Below are 15,086 nucleotides of genomic sequence, written 5' to 3' on the forward strand. Positions count from 1 at the left end.
TTAAAAATAAGTTAAAAATAGACTAAGACCTAGAGATCCAAAAGGCAATGCCCTGGAATATTTTAGGGCCCTGGTCTGATTAGGTTTTCTTATCTATCCAAGAGAAGTAAATGATCTGCTGTAGGAAGTTTTCTATGTGGTCTGATAAATCCTCAGAAGTTATTACCATTAGATTAATGAGGTCAGAAAGGGAAAATTAGTTGTTCCTCCCCAGTTTCTATTTCTGCTACTTTAGAGCAAGGAATCCAAAACTAACTAAATCATTGGCCAGGACATTGTTTTGGTGGTGAGAGTGGATAAGGATGCTTACTTGTTGTATTAAGTTCTTTTTTCCCCTCACTATTTTAGCTATTTTCCTGGACAATGTGAGTGGATCTATTGCCCAGGGGATGCCATATCTTCAGTTGCTGCTTCTGAGAAGAGCACAGGAAAAATTTTCATTTATGATGGTCGAGGAGATAACCAGCCGCTTCATATTTTTGACAAGCTCCATACATCACCTCTTACTCAGATACGGCTGAATGCAGTTTATAAAGCAATAGTGTCTTCTGATAAATCTGGAATGATTGAATACTGGACTGGGCCTCCTCATGAATATAAGTTCCCCAAAAATGTGAACTGGGAATATAAAACTGACACCGATTTGTATGAGTTTGCCAAGTGCAAGGCTTATCCAACCAGCATATGTTTTTCACCTGATGGGAAGAAAATAGCTACTATTGGTTCTGATAGAAAAGTTAGAATTTTCAGATTTTTAACTGGAAAACTCATGAGAGTCTTTGATGAATCACTAAGTGTAAGTGAAATATAAATTTAATGGGAATTTCCTTTTCTGAGTGTCTTTATTTTGTGCAATTCCTAAAAGATATTTTTTCTGGATATAGATATTTACTTTGATGGTTATTTTCTCTTAGCACATTGAAGGTATTATTGATCTGTCTGCTCTCTTGCAGTGTTCTTCAAAACTCTTTTCCCAGGGTTTATGATGTGATATCTTCTGAGCCAATCATCCTTCTTTTGTGTGGCTTTTACTCTGTTCACTCCTGCCTATTCATATGACTACTCCCAAATTGATTTCTCCATCTTACTATTGTGAACACACATGGTGCCATCTGTTTTGTTTTGTTTTGTTTTGCTGTCTTCATGAATGGCACCAATATCCATTTACTTGCATAAGCCACAAACCTGCGCCATCCTTAACTTTTTAACTCTTTTTCCTTACCCTCTATTTAATTCATCATGAATCCTGTCAATTTTAGTTTCTAAATATGCTTAAAATCTATCCCTTTCTTTTCAGCATAGCTGTCACTACCCTAGCTCATGATCTTTTGCCTGGACTGTCTCATGGCCTACTGCCTATATTCGGGCTTCCTCCTAATCAGTTATCCACACTGCATCCGGAGCAAATTTTTTAAGTGCATATTTGATCATTTCATTCTTTGAACCTTTTAGTGACTTCTTATTGTTCTTAGGATGAAGACCGAAGTCACAGCCTGCCTTATTGTGGCCTTTGCCTACCACTCTAGCCTACTGTCACTCACTTTTCTATCTGCCTCTTAACACTAGCCATTTAGGCCTTATTTCAGTTTCTTGAACATGTCTTCCACCACAGGGCCTTTGCTTATGCTGCTCCTGCTGCCTGGTGTCACCCCTCCTCAGTTCTTTCCATTACCTGTTAAACTTAAGCTTCAAATCTCATTTAAAGAGTCGCTTCCTGTGGGAATGCACTATTTGTCTAACCTAGGACAACTTTTTTTTTATGTGACTCAATATCACTTTGTTTATTTTCTGTTAGACCATTTGGCTTGGTCTTATTTTTGATTACTACATATCAACCCCTTGTAGACTAAACTCTATGTGATCTATGCTCCCTTATCTGTTTTGGCTCATGTTTGTATCTCCAGCACTAACAACAATACGTGACACATAATTACTGCTAACAAGAATTTGTTAAAGCATGTAGTTGTAAAATAAGACTTTCTATCCATGCAAAGTTAACAGTTTTTTGTGGAAATTGGGTCTGATCACCTGTTTCCCTCAAGTGTTCTCTAACTGCTAATGGTATGTTGAATCCTCTGAGAGTCTGTGGGTTGAACCTTCTTCATAGCAGTACTGTTTATTGTATAATAATTCTACATTGTTGGTAGTAACCAGTTTAGATTCCTTGCATTAAGGTCTTAAATTCTGTTACTCTTCTTAGTGACACTGTTGTTTGGTGGCAAGTGGCTTTAAGTTGGGTGGATTATCTACCTGAAGTAATATGAATCCAGACACATGTGAAGATCTGGTTGTTAGATCATTCTCCTGACTCATTTTCCTTTTGGAAGAGAACAGCTTTCCACTCTACTTTGAAGAATAGGAGAAAACTGTGATGTTTTCTTCATTAATGGCAGCTGGTAACTAGATATTAGTTCAACTTAAATATAACTTAAAGGCCTTTACCAACTTGCAGCTCTTTGAAGATTCCTCAGCAAAAGAAATATTTAAGAACACAGTCTCTGGATATTAATTTCTTAACACGAATACTCTGTTTCTTCATTATTGACCTCAACAAGTGTTGAAGAGGGCTGAAATAAGATGAGGTCAGTAGTAAAACTTATGACAGAAGTGAGATTCAAAATGACAGATTGTCCAAACAATAACAACAACAACAACTAAAACAAATGCCAAGTAAATTAATTAGAAGGATAGTGGGTAGTAAATCAGTGGAATCTCACAGTTAATGAGATATGCATATGGTTACACAGTTGTGTATCACAGAGGCCCTGCTATTAAGGCTAGAATACTATAAAAAGATACTGCTGTATTTATCAGGTTGGATTAACATTTATGAAATACTTACACGCAGGCAGACAACTGTCTACAAACTTTAAGTCATGAAAATGAATCTAATCTAGTAAAATAATCAGGGGTCCCTCTCTATAAAAATGCTAGGCTATTTCTAGCATATGAATAAACAAGTAGTCTCAGAGACTGGAGATAAGAAAACCTAATGACCAACAGGCTTTTTTTCTGTCCTGTAAGACCCTTGCTTCATGTTGTTCCCTAACGCATATACCTCCTTTTGTTTTTATGGAGTTGTGTACATTGTTGTTCTTTCCATATCTAGAAAAATGGGATTTCCAGTTAACACAAGCATGAAAATAAGTAGACTGGACATAAGCTTGGCTTCTTTTTATCTCCAGTGGAGACCTGCTGTTGAATTCTGCTGTTTGATGCCCTAAATGTCTGGAAACCTGAAAGATCTTAATGGGGGAGAAGCTTATAGTGTGATAATACATAGTAATTAAGATGTGACCTTATCTGAAAATTGTGTTAAATATCTGAAGAAAAGAAAACCAAATAAGTTACAGAGCATTTATAAAAATATTCATCTACCGTAAATGACATTTACCTAATGATAATCTGTGTTGGGCTCTCTATAAAAATAACTTGAAACACTTTCTAAAATATCATGAAATTGTTATAAATTAGTGAAATAATAAGAGTTCATTCAATAAAAATTGAGTGTTATATCATGTCAGGTCCATGATCCTTTTACAGGGACCTTACACTCTGTAGTTACAGTGTCCAGTGTAGTAGCCACTCGCCACATGTTGCTATTGAGTGCTTGAAATGTGGCTAGTCCAAATTGAGACAGGATGAAAGTATAAAATACAGGATTTCAAATACTTAATATAAAAAAAAATAGAATATAATTTATCTCAAAAATTTTTTTAAGATTTTATTTTAAATAACCTCTGTACCCATCATGGGGCTCAAACCTACAACCCTGAGATCAAGAGACACATGTTCCACAGACTGAGCCAGCCAGGTGCTTCTATCTCAATTTTTAAGTATTGAGTAAAGTTTAAATGATTATATTTTGGATATATGGGGCATAAAACCTTATTGAGACTAATTTCACCTGTTTCTTTTACTTTAAGTAGCTACTAGGTAATTTAAAATTACATGCTTGGTTTGCATTATCTTCCTATTGGAAAGTACTAGTTTGTGGCATTTATTTATTTATTTATTTATTTATTTATTTATTTATTTATGAGAGAGCACAGTAGGGGAGGGGCGGGGGGGGAGAGAGAGAGAGAGAGAGAGAGAGAGAGAGAGAGAGAGAGAGAGAGAATATCTTAAGAAGGCTCCACACCCAGCATGGAGCCCTACATGGAGCCAGATGTGGAGCTCAATCTCCTAACTATGAAATCATAACCTGAGCTGAAATCAAGGGTCGGATGCTTACCCAACTGAGCCACCCAGGTGTCCCTAGTAAGTGGCTTATAAAAGGCAGCAGATACCTTTTTTCTGTACAGAAGACAGTAGTTATATTAACTTTTTTTTTTTTTATTAAGAAGAAGCAGTTAGTGTAAATACTATTATTTTACGATTGAACTTACTAATGTCTTTTTATTTCCTGCTTATGGAATTTAGAATCCTCTTTAAGGTAACCTATAAGTACACAAATTTTCAGTGGCTCTTAATGTGTACTGTGCTTCTATTTAAATTCTCATTCCCTTTATCACATAGCTTTTTTGTTTACTCCCTAGATGTTTACTGAACTGCAGCAGATGAGGCAACAGCTACCCGACATGGAATTTGGCCGACGAATGGCTGTTGAACGTGAGTTGGAGAAGGTGGATGCAGTAAGATTAATTAACATAGTCTTTGATGAAACTGGACACTTCGTGCTATATGGAACAATGCTAGGCATTAAAGTTATAAATGTAGAAACAAACCGGTAAGCTTTAATAAGATGTTTTTTAAAAGTGCATTCATTTATGGGGGACCATTTCCTCTTTCAGGGAAACAAAGGGAGTTTTGTTTGTTCCAAGACAAGTGGAATGGTCCCAAATGTCTAAACTTAACCAAATGTTTTGACTGGATTTTTTGTGGTCTTTTGGTTGTTTATAATCTTATGTAAAAAGTTTCCACTCATGTTTGTAAAAGAAATGGAAAAAAAGATATGCATAGTTTCAAGGTTGTTTTTTTGTTTTTTTTTTTAACAAGTTTCAATCTCTCTTTTGCTTATTGATTTAAATTAGCCTGGTTCATATTAAATGTTGCCAAATATTTTAACCACAGAATTCAGCATTACATCCTGCTAGACATAAAATCAGAAGTTAAAATGCATGAAACCACAATAAGCCTTTTGTGCAAACAGTCCATTTGGTTTTAGTACAAAATAGCTACAATCAGATACTAACACTGAATGTAAATGAAAAGAACTTAAAAGTATATTTTAAAGAGAAAAAAATGTAGGTCTGTACATTCTCACATAGAAACAAATTTATATTGTAGTTCTTCACAGTAGAGAATCTTTGAAGTCTTGCAAAAAGATTAAGATAATAGGGATAGGTTAAAATTATGCATGAATGATTGTGTTTTGTTTTTTTTTTAACCAGAAAATTCCATCCAGTTTAAAATAACTTTCTGGGGAAGGGGGTAGAGAAACACTTTTTAAAAAACTTTTAGTAATTATTTTATACAAAGGTAAAGGATAGTTGATTTCTAGATTTTATCTATAAAATTTTTATAATTGGAATTAATTCTGGTATTTTACTGTATAAAACATTGTTGTATTTTCCAGGTGTGTGCGCATCTTAGGCAAGCAGGAAAATATTAGAGTGATGCAGTTGGCTCTGTTCCAGGGAATAGCCAAAAAACATCGTGCTGCAACTACTATAGAAATGAAAGCTTCTGAAAATCCTGTTCTTCAAAATATTCAAGCTGACCCAACAATAGTTTGTACATCTTTTAAGAAGAATAGATTTTACATGGTATGCGGAAATACTAGGAAATAGGCCTTAATTCTTCCAATTTGGTTGGAGATTTATTTTCTTAGGTCGTGCTTTCAACTGAAGAGAATGTTGGCAATAATAGCATGCTTTCTAAACAACCAGAATACCATCTTAAAACATTAATATTGCATAATTTTTAACTAGGACTCGATTTTGTACTGATTTCCCTCCTGTTCTGAAAAATCTTCGACCTGGCTTCTACAACTATTTATGTTGTCTAAGATGTAAGGAAGTAAGTGGTTATGGTAATAATTGCATCCAAAATTGCTTTTGCTATGGGGTTTTAAAAGTTCTAAAAAAGATTATTTTTCATCTTTTGTTCTTAATTTATCTTCCCTGAACTTGCACACTTGCTTCTCTAAGCACATTTCTTTTTTTACCTTGTAACTCTCTTGTAATGGTGCTACCTTAAAAGTTTATATTCCTGACAATTTTTTTTTTTCCCTAGAGAACTACAAGTACTTTACATGTTAACTAAGACTGGGCTCAGAATCAAACTGTCTAAACTATCTAGGAGTAGCCGTGTCCTAACTGTTGAACCAAGCAGAAAAATCTAAAGTGTAGAGACCTCTGCCCTACCATTCTGTCCTTCACACTGCAGTCAGAGACTGAGTCCCAAATTTGGTTATTTGCCTAAAATCCTTTAATGGCTCCTCAACTATCTATATTAGTTGGCTCTTCTACCTATCTTTCTTCATTTTTAGTTCATTTGCTACTCTGACTGAACTTGATCCTGTTTGCAATAGCTGAGTGTTGTTTTTTTACCTCAAGGCGTTTACACAGGCTGTTCCTTCTGCCAATCACATACCTGTCCCCAGTTCCTACTTATATCAGTTCCTACTTGGAAACCTTCTCTTGACATCAAGTCTGAGTTACATCTGCCTGGTTGTGCTCTATATGTCACAGTTTTTGGAATAGTTTACTTTCTCTCTCTTTTTTTTTTTTTTTTAAATATCTGTGATAGTCATCTCCTCCTTAAGGTAATATAAAATCCTCAAATACAGGGCATTATATTTTCTTCACTATTCACAAGTTTGTTAAAGTGTGTGGCTCATTCTAGTATACTGATTCTTTTCATCTGATATCTTGTAAGTAGCTGTGATGCTATTCAGGTTGCCAGCATTTGATTAATGTAGGAAATAGCAGTTCATCCCAAACAAGCTTTTAACCAAAAAATGGATACATTCTTTTAAGATGAAAATTTTATTTAGAACTTTCAAAGTCATTGCTACAAAAAATAATATTGGTTAAAGGGAAATAGTTTTTCTTGTTTTTACCTGTAATTTAACTGTTTTGAAGGTAAAAGCTAACTCTTGATATACACTAAAAACATACTAATTTTCTATCCTCTTTATCAAAAAACTAATAAATTATTCTCTTCCCCTAAAGTTTACTTTTATGTTGATTAAATCACATGTGTTGTTAACATTGAAGAAAAAAAGTTACTATTCATCTTTATACAGCTAACATGTTCATAAAATTATCTTTCATTTTATTAGACATACATATCCGTAAGCAAAAGTAAAATGGTACATACATATATGTAAATTTTTTATCTCTTTTCAAATCAATATCAAAATATGACAAAATATGAACTTTGGTAGTTCAATATGTGAGCTAAATTAAAATACCTATTTAAAAATTCATGTAAATCAATCATACAACTGATAATGTCATTCCTTTGAAAAATGGAGAATAAGATGATAAGTCAACAACATCCTAGCTTGGTTGTTTCTTTATTTGGAATTTATCCAAGTAGATCCGGAATGACATTAGGCAAGACAGGGCCTGGGCACTGGCTTTACTTTCCTGGAACTCAGTTGATAATCAGGTAGAGCTTCCTCTGGAGAAAAGATTTCTACTTCCTGAAAGTCAAATTAAAAAAAAAAAAAAGGCTCAGAGGAGTCCAAAGTTTTAACAACTGAAAGATTTCTCTCAATTTTCCCTATTCCCTGAGGTATCCTGAAATTTCTGTAACTTCACTCAAAATTTACATTCTTTCTTCCAAGCTTCAGGGTTTAGATAGAACAGATGGGGGCTTTGCAGGAAAAAAAAAAAAAAAAAAACTAGCCAAGATGCATTACTGATTCATCTTTGAATCCTCAACCTGCCTAGCACCAGGTTCTGTTCATTATAACAACAATTATTAATATGTATATAGTACCTTTTACATATTAGGCACTATTCTCCAAGCATTTTATATCCCTTCATTGAATCTTCACAATAGGTACAATTTTGAGGTAGTTATCCCCATTTATGAATGAGGAAATGGAAGAAATGAATTTATTTTGCCAAAATCATGTAACTAGTAAGTAGCAGAATGGAATTCAAACCCAGGCAATCTAAATAGTGAAAAGTAAGCACTGGTTGACAGGTTAGAACATACTAGCGGGCAGAGGTAGAAAACTACCTCAAATAAAAGTGCATCTTGTTCAGTGTGCATCCAAAAAGAAATTAAATCCCATTTGAAACCATACACCTTCACTGTATGGATTGTTGTCATGTTAGGCAAGTGTAAAAATAATTTAACTGTATTACACATCCTGTGATAGGAAGTGATTGCTGCAGTAAGGACTTATTCTGATGTGAATTCTTACTTTGCTCAAATACCATAGATAGAAATGAAATTTTACTGTTGATAACATTTTAACCAGATGAAAAATTTAATTCATTCACTCTGTTTAATTTTTCTCTGAGTTTACCAAACGAGAACCAGAAGATACAAAAAGTGCAGATTCTGACAGAGATGTTTTTAATGAGAAACCTTCTAAAGAAGAAGTCATGGCAGCTACTCAAGCTGAAGGACCTAAACGTGTTTCAGATAGTGCCATTATCCACACAAGCATGGGAGACATTCATATCAAACTTTTTCCTGTTGAGTATGTACTGTCTTTTGTCTGAAATGAACATCAATGTAAATGTGTTTATTGGAAGAAACTGTGCAACTTAAAATTGCTATTTCAACTTGAGGAATTTTTCTATTTATTTAAAAAAATTTTTAAATGTTTTTATTCATTTTTTGAGAGACAGAGACAGACCATGAGCGGGAGAAAGACAGAAAGAGAGAGGGAGACACAGAATTTGAAGTAGGTGGGGCTCGAACCCATGAACCGTGAGATCATGATCTGAGCCAAAGTCGGCCACTTAACCGACTGAGCCACCCAGGCGCCCCTCAACTTGAGGAATTTTAAAGAACTGAAGGGTTTGATAAGAATGTCTGTCTTTTGCTTTCTGATAACTGTTCCTCTAGAAAATGGGGATATTATATATATATATATATATATATATATATACACACACACACACATACTTCACAGGTTTATGATTATGCATACAAAATAAATGGCTATAAAAGTGCTGAATGTAAACTATAAAGTGGTTTATAAATGGATATTAACATCAACTGTGCATCCCAACTATATTTTGTGGCTCATTTGTTATAACTGGCTTTACCCTCAAAGCAAATCCTTAAGGGGAGGATAATTCCTTTTCCTCCTTACATTTCTTAGACCTCCACTACTACTTCTTTAGTTCTTTCTATAGGTTTTAAAAATTCCAACAAGGGGCATCTGAGTGGCTCATTCAATTGAGTATTCAACTCGATTTTCAATCAGGTCATGATCCCCGCTCAGGTCATGATCCCAGAATCATGGGATTGAGCCCCATGTTGGGCTCTGCACTGCCTAAGATTCTCTGTCTCTTCCTCTACCCCTCTCCCCTGCTTGTGCTCTAATATAAATACATACATACATACATACATACATACATACATACATAATTGATCGATCAATCGATCAATCCAACAAAAAATGTACTGAAAAAAGCAGAAAGGAATTCTGGACAGTTTAAAAGTTTGCAAGATGAACATGCAATGCCAAATCCAATAGGATATCTTTGGCTATTCTTGATCCAAAGAGTGACATCTTTGGGGCATCTGGGTGACTCAGTCAGTTGAGCATCCAACTGTTAATTTTGGCTCAGGTCATGATCCCAGGGTCATGGGGGTGAGCCCCACATCAGGCTCCTTGCTGAATGTGGAGCCTGCTTGGAATTCTCTCTCCCTCTGCCCCTCTCCACTTCTGTCTCCAAAAAAATGAAAACAAAAAACAGAGTGACATCTTTTACAACCCCTTTTACTGAAAAGTACTTCTTTATTTTGTATATGAGTGTTTTAAATGTTTTAAATGCTGTAATATGAGATTAAATCATCACATGAGATTAGTTAACATTTAGAAAGCTTCATACTTTTGAGTGTGTGATTGTCATTTAAAGTTGATTAGATTTAGGAGATAGCATTTGAGAGAGAGCAGGTCCTTGGTTAGGAAGTGTGTCAGTGTACCATAACATTGTTTTTATAAGAAAATTATCTTTCCCAGGAACTGAACCTACTATATGCAGTGAATATACGTATCTTATGGTGCTGTAGCTGTATTTTTTTAACTGCTAAATGACTTTGAAATTTAAATACTGTCAAACTCAAATATAATAAGCATTCTTTATCTAAAGATAATATATTAAACAATATACTGTGGCTTATGTGATCTTTCATCTCTTCTGTCCTGAGATGAGAAGAGGTTATGGAAAAAGACTGTCCTGAAACATTCAGAAGGTATTGCAGGTATCAGTAGAAAGCAGAACTGCAAAGAAAACTATATTAAGATGCTCTAAATGGATTTCATATTTTTAACATATCTTACTAGGTGCCCTAAGACAGTGGAAAACTTCTGTGTTCATAGCAGAAACGGCTATTATAATGGGCATACATTTCACCGTATAATTAAGGTAAGTTATACAAAATTTATATGACTTCAGGAATAGTGTGTTTTGCATAACCAGAGGTTTATTTTTTTTTTAATTTTTTTTTTTTTAACGTTTATTTATTTTTGAGACAGAGAGAGACAGAGCATGAACGGGGGAGGGGCAGAGAGAGAGGGAGACACAAAATCAGAAGCAGGCTCCAGGCTCTGAGCCATCAGCCCAGAGCCCGACGCGGGGCTCGAACTCACGGACCGCGAGATTGTGACCCGGGCTGAAGTCGGATGCTTAACCGACTGAGCCACCCAGGCGCCCCATAACCAGAGGTTTAAACATAAGGAATCTTCCTGTCTCATAATTATCAGTTTATTAAAAAGGAATAGGAAAAATGGGACTTTCTAAGCCAAAAAAGAATGGATAGTCATGAATATCAGATCTGGAATAAATGCAGGAACAGTAACATGTTACCTTTTTAGAAACACTGCACCAGTATTTTGTCAGCAGCTAAACCCAAGGGTCAGATACAGAGTAAAGGGCATGCTGAGATAAAACCAATAGTTAAGGTTACTCATACCTAGTGACTAAATAAGGTCTAGATCTAGAAAATAAGATTTTAAATAATAGAAAAGACGTCATGCTACTTAATCTTTGAGAACCACCATTAATACCTGAAGAGCAGAAAGAACTTATCCCAGGATTTTGTTGAGCATTGTTCCATAAAATGGATGGGGCAATAGTGTAGTTCTTAGTTACTGATAGGTTCAGAAATGGCAGGAGAAATGACAGGAGGAATAATCAGATTTGGGGGGTTCTGAAAGAATTAGAAAAATGACTCACCAGGCAATCCAGAATTTTAGGGAAAGGGAAGAGAGAAGAGTGGGGCAATTATATAAAACCTTATACACTCTATAGATCTAAAACTTATTTACAATATTAATTGGTTTTAATTGCATTATTGAGAAAGATAGTACATGACTATTCATGAGGAGACCTTTGCAGTTTTGCTTCAGTAACTGAAATAAGGTTGTGTTTAAGCAGTGGAAATACATCATCTAAAGTATAACTTACTAAGGTTTTAATAAAATCACTTGATAGAGTGACTATTAAGAAAAGGGGTGCCTGCATGGCTCAGTCAGTTTAAAACATCCAACTCTTGATTTTGGCTCAGGTCATGAGTTCACACTTCATGGACTGGAGCCCCACATCAGGCTCTGTGCTGCTGACGGTGTGGAGCCTGTTTGGGATGTCCCTCTCTCTCTGCCCCTCCCCCACTGGTGCATTCTCTCTCAAACTTAAAAAAAAAAAAAAAAAAAAAAGATTTTACTGAACATAAAACACACTTAAATTCCAAAACGTACATATAGACAAGTACAGTGTAATATGTTTTTTGTATACTTCCTCTTAAGGGCTTCATGATTCAAACAGGAGATCCAACAGGTACTGGTATGGGAGGAGAAAGCATATGGGGAGGAGAATTTGAAGATGAGTTTCATTCAACATTACGACATGACAGACCATATACACTCAGCATGGCCAATGCTGGATCAAATACTAATGGATCCCAGTTTTTTATAACAGTAGTGCCAACGGTAAGTAGAACAGCATTGTCTATAAGCTGTCATATAAACTGTAAGTTGTCATAGGTTATGATCTAAGAATGAATTCAGTAAAAGAGAGCTGCATTATTCTCTACTATTATTTATTTCTGCCAGCATATAAAAAATTGAACAGTTCAGATGAGAAAATGTAAAATTACCTAACAAATCAGATTTTGCTTTGTAAAACAATACTTGCATAACTCAGGACTCTGGAGTTTAAGTCACCTTGCCACTACTAATTGTACAATAGAAAACAAATTATTTCACTTCTGGGCCTGTTTCCTTTAGAATGGGGGGGGGGATTAGAGTATATTAATTCTCAAATTTTTTAAGACATTTTTTCTATATTTTAACATCTCTGATATCAGAATGCAACTTATATTGCAACATTGTAGATCTGATGACATACAGTATAAGAATATTGAGCTCTATTGCTGTGCAGTTACACAAAATTATAAAAATTATTATACTTTATTTTTTGGAATTAAGCACCACATAATGAAGAAAAATATAACTACTACCCATCAGGCACAAAGTAATATTCACAATACTTCTAGTATCACTATACCCAGTTTTAAAAAACAGATGACTATACAAACAGTGCGACATGATCAACTTGCCAAAGGTCAAGTAAGTAGCAGAGCAAACATTTGAGTTCCCATCTCTCTACTACAAAAGCACATGCTACTTGAACAATTCCAAACAATTCCTGCCTATTTTGCAGGTCTGATTCCTACAGAGAACTTTTAAAGCCTTAGCCAGTATTCTTTAAGCCATGCAAAGAAACTTACCTTTAGCAAACATCTTTCAGGTCCGTTTGGTCTGAAAGATGCAGCTAATTAAACATTATATTATGCTGTTACATTTTTTCAGATAAACATGGAAATCACTCTTAAAAGCTGCTGCTAGATGAAATTAACCGTATATATTTTTATTAAATTAAAAATGAAGCATAAGTTTAAATTCTCTGTAATTTTCTTACCCAGAGGGTATAATTTAAGAAATCTGGGTTTACCAAGATTTTCCGTTTCTCCTTCAATGCAGCCTTGGCTTGATAATAAGCACACAGTGTTTGGACGAGTGACTAAAGGAATGGAAGTTGTACAGAGGATCTCCAATGTCAAAGTCAATCCCAAAACAGATAAGCCCTATGAGGATGTCAGCATCATAAATATTACTGTCAAGTAAAATAAGGTTTGTTTCATTGTATGTGTAAATAGAAATACATGTATATTAAACACAGGGTTATTTTACACAGGAAGCTCTTAGAACTTGCTAAATATCCAAATCATGTTTCAAGGATGCAATATTATGTTTTTATATTTTTCATTAAAGGACCTTTTTTAAAACCCTGCCTTTCATTTTTCTCACAATATTTCTTATCCTAGGAGGCGATAAACTGAAATTGGACTAAATTTGGGCAAATCGCACTCCTATGTAATTTCTCATGAGACTCAAAAACCATATTAGAGTTGTATGCATTAATATATATTACTATATTAATATATTAATATATGCCACATAATCTGCCTTCATGTTTCTTTAGATCCACTAAGAAAGGGTATCAGAATCTGATAGTAATATACCACTTCCTTTCTTTTCTTAGGTTTGTGTTTCATGCCAAATAGTTTTGCCTTTTAATCATTGTTAAAAATAGTAAGCAGGGGTAAGTAAAACTTCAGTAAATAAATAAGAAGTAGTTTATTAAAGATTTAGAAATAACTTATCCTCTAGTTGCAATGTTAAGTCACATTTAAATGAGTATTATAGCTAGTATTTAAATTTAAGAATCTGAATAAATGAATACTTAGTCCTTGGTTTTATATGCAGGTTCATTTATTATTTACATATTATTTTCCTAATGTAGCTAGATCCCAATTTTCTGTCCTGAAGTTAATAGTATCTTTTTTTACATTACTAAATACTCCATCAAGAAAGTATATATTAAGTAAAACTTTCAACAGCTAATAATGGAGCATTTAGTAGAAATTTGAGCAATAAAACAGTGTAAGTTCAAAGACTTCTATTGATTTCATTTTTTCTTCCCTTACCCTCCTGACTTCATAACTTTTTTTTTTCGTTTTTTTTTTTTTACATTTATTTTTTGAGAGAGAGACAGAGCATGAGTGGGGGAGGGGCACAGAGAGAGAGGGAGTCAAATTCCTTTTTTTTTTTAAATTTTTTTTTTTTCAACGTTTATTTATTTTTGGGACAGAGAGAGACAGAGCATGAACGGGGGAGGGGCAGAGAGAGAGGGAGACACAGAATCGGAAACAGGCTCCAGGCTCTGAGCCATCAGCCCAGAGCCTGACGTGGGGCTCGAACTCAGGGACCGTGAGATCGTGACCTGGCTGAAGTCGGATGCTTAACCGACTGCGCCACCCAGGCGCCCCCGAGAGGGAGTCAAATTCTGAAGCAGTCTCCAGGCTCTGAGCTTACAGCACAGAGCTCAACGCAGGGCTCAGACACCTGAACTGCAAGATCATGACCTAAGCCAAAGTCAGATGCTTAACCAACTGAACCACCCAGTCATCCCCAGACTTCAGAGCTGTTAAGAACCACTGCTTCTAGGGGCCCCTGTGTGGTTCAGTCAATTAAGCATCTGACTTCTGCTCTGGTCATGGTCTTGCTGGAGTTTGAGCCCTCTAACAGGCTCTGTGCTGACAGCTCAGAGCCTGAGGCCTGCTTCAGATCCTGTGTCTGCCCCTCTCCTGCTTGTGCTCTTTCTCTCTCTCTAAAAAAATAAATAAAATAAAAATCAATAAATAAATTTAAAAAATAAAAAAAGAAACACTGCCTCTAGTTTCCAGAGAGACTCTTCAAAAAGTTAAAGAGGAACACCTCAACAGACATATTTAGGGAATTCACATTCTTTTTTTTCTTTTCTTTTTTTTAAGTTTATTTATTTTGAGAGAGAGAGAAAGCACAAGCAGGGGAGGGGCAA

The 15,086-nt window shown here is 35.1% G+C and overlaps 1 protein-coding gene across 6 annotated transcripts in view; it reads left to right on the forward strand.

Moving 5' to 3' along the window:
* The window catches only part of PPWD1 (peptidylprolyl isomerase domain and WD repeat containing 1), a 43,559-nt gene that overhangs the window by 7,676 nt on the left and 20,797 nt on the right, over positions 1 to 15,086 (forward strand). For 3 of the 6 annotated variants that reach the window (XM_047853909.1, XM_047853899.1, XM_047853919.1), the window contains exons 5-11: positions 349 to 796; positions 4,539 to 4,729; positions 5,579 to 5,768; positions 8,487 to 8,668; positions 10,490 to 10,571; positions 11,951 to 12,133; positions 13,187 to 13,336. In XM_047853909.1, coding sequence (XP_047709865.1) covers positions 349 to 796; positions 4,539 to 4,729; positions 5,579 to 5,768; positions 8,487 to 8,668; positions 10,490 to 10,571; positions 11,951 to 12,133; positions 13,187 to 13,330 — 1,420 coding nt within the window. In that variant the 3' untranslated portion in view covers positions 13,331 to 13,336. Of the gene's footprint in view, positions 1 to 348; positions 797 to 4,538; positions 4,730 to 5,578; positions 5,769 to 8,486; positions 8,669 to 10,489; positions 10,572 to 11,950; positions 12,134 to 13,186; positions 13,492 to 15,086 lie in introns of those variants that run through there. The other 3 variants (XM_047853891.1, XM_047853927.1, XM_047853935.1) reach the window with 1 other exon arrangement.

The sequence above is a fragment of the Prionailurus viverrinus genome, chromosome A1 (assembly GCF_022837055.1).
Source record: "Prionailurus viverrinus isolate Anna chromosome A1, UM_Priviv_1.0, whole genome shotgun sequence".
NCBI lineage: Eukaryota > Metazoa > Chordata > Mammalia > Carnivora > Felidae > Prionailurus > Prionailurus viverrinus.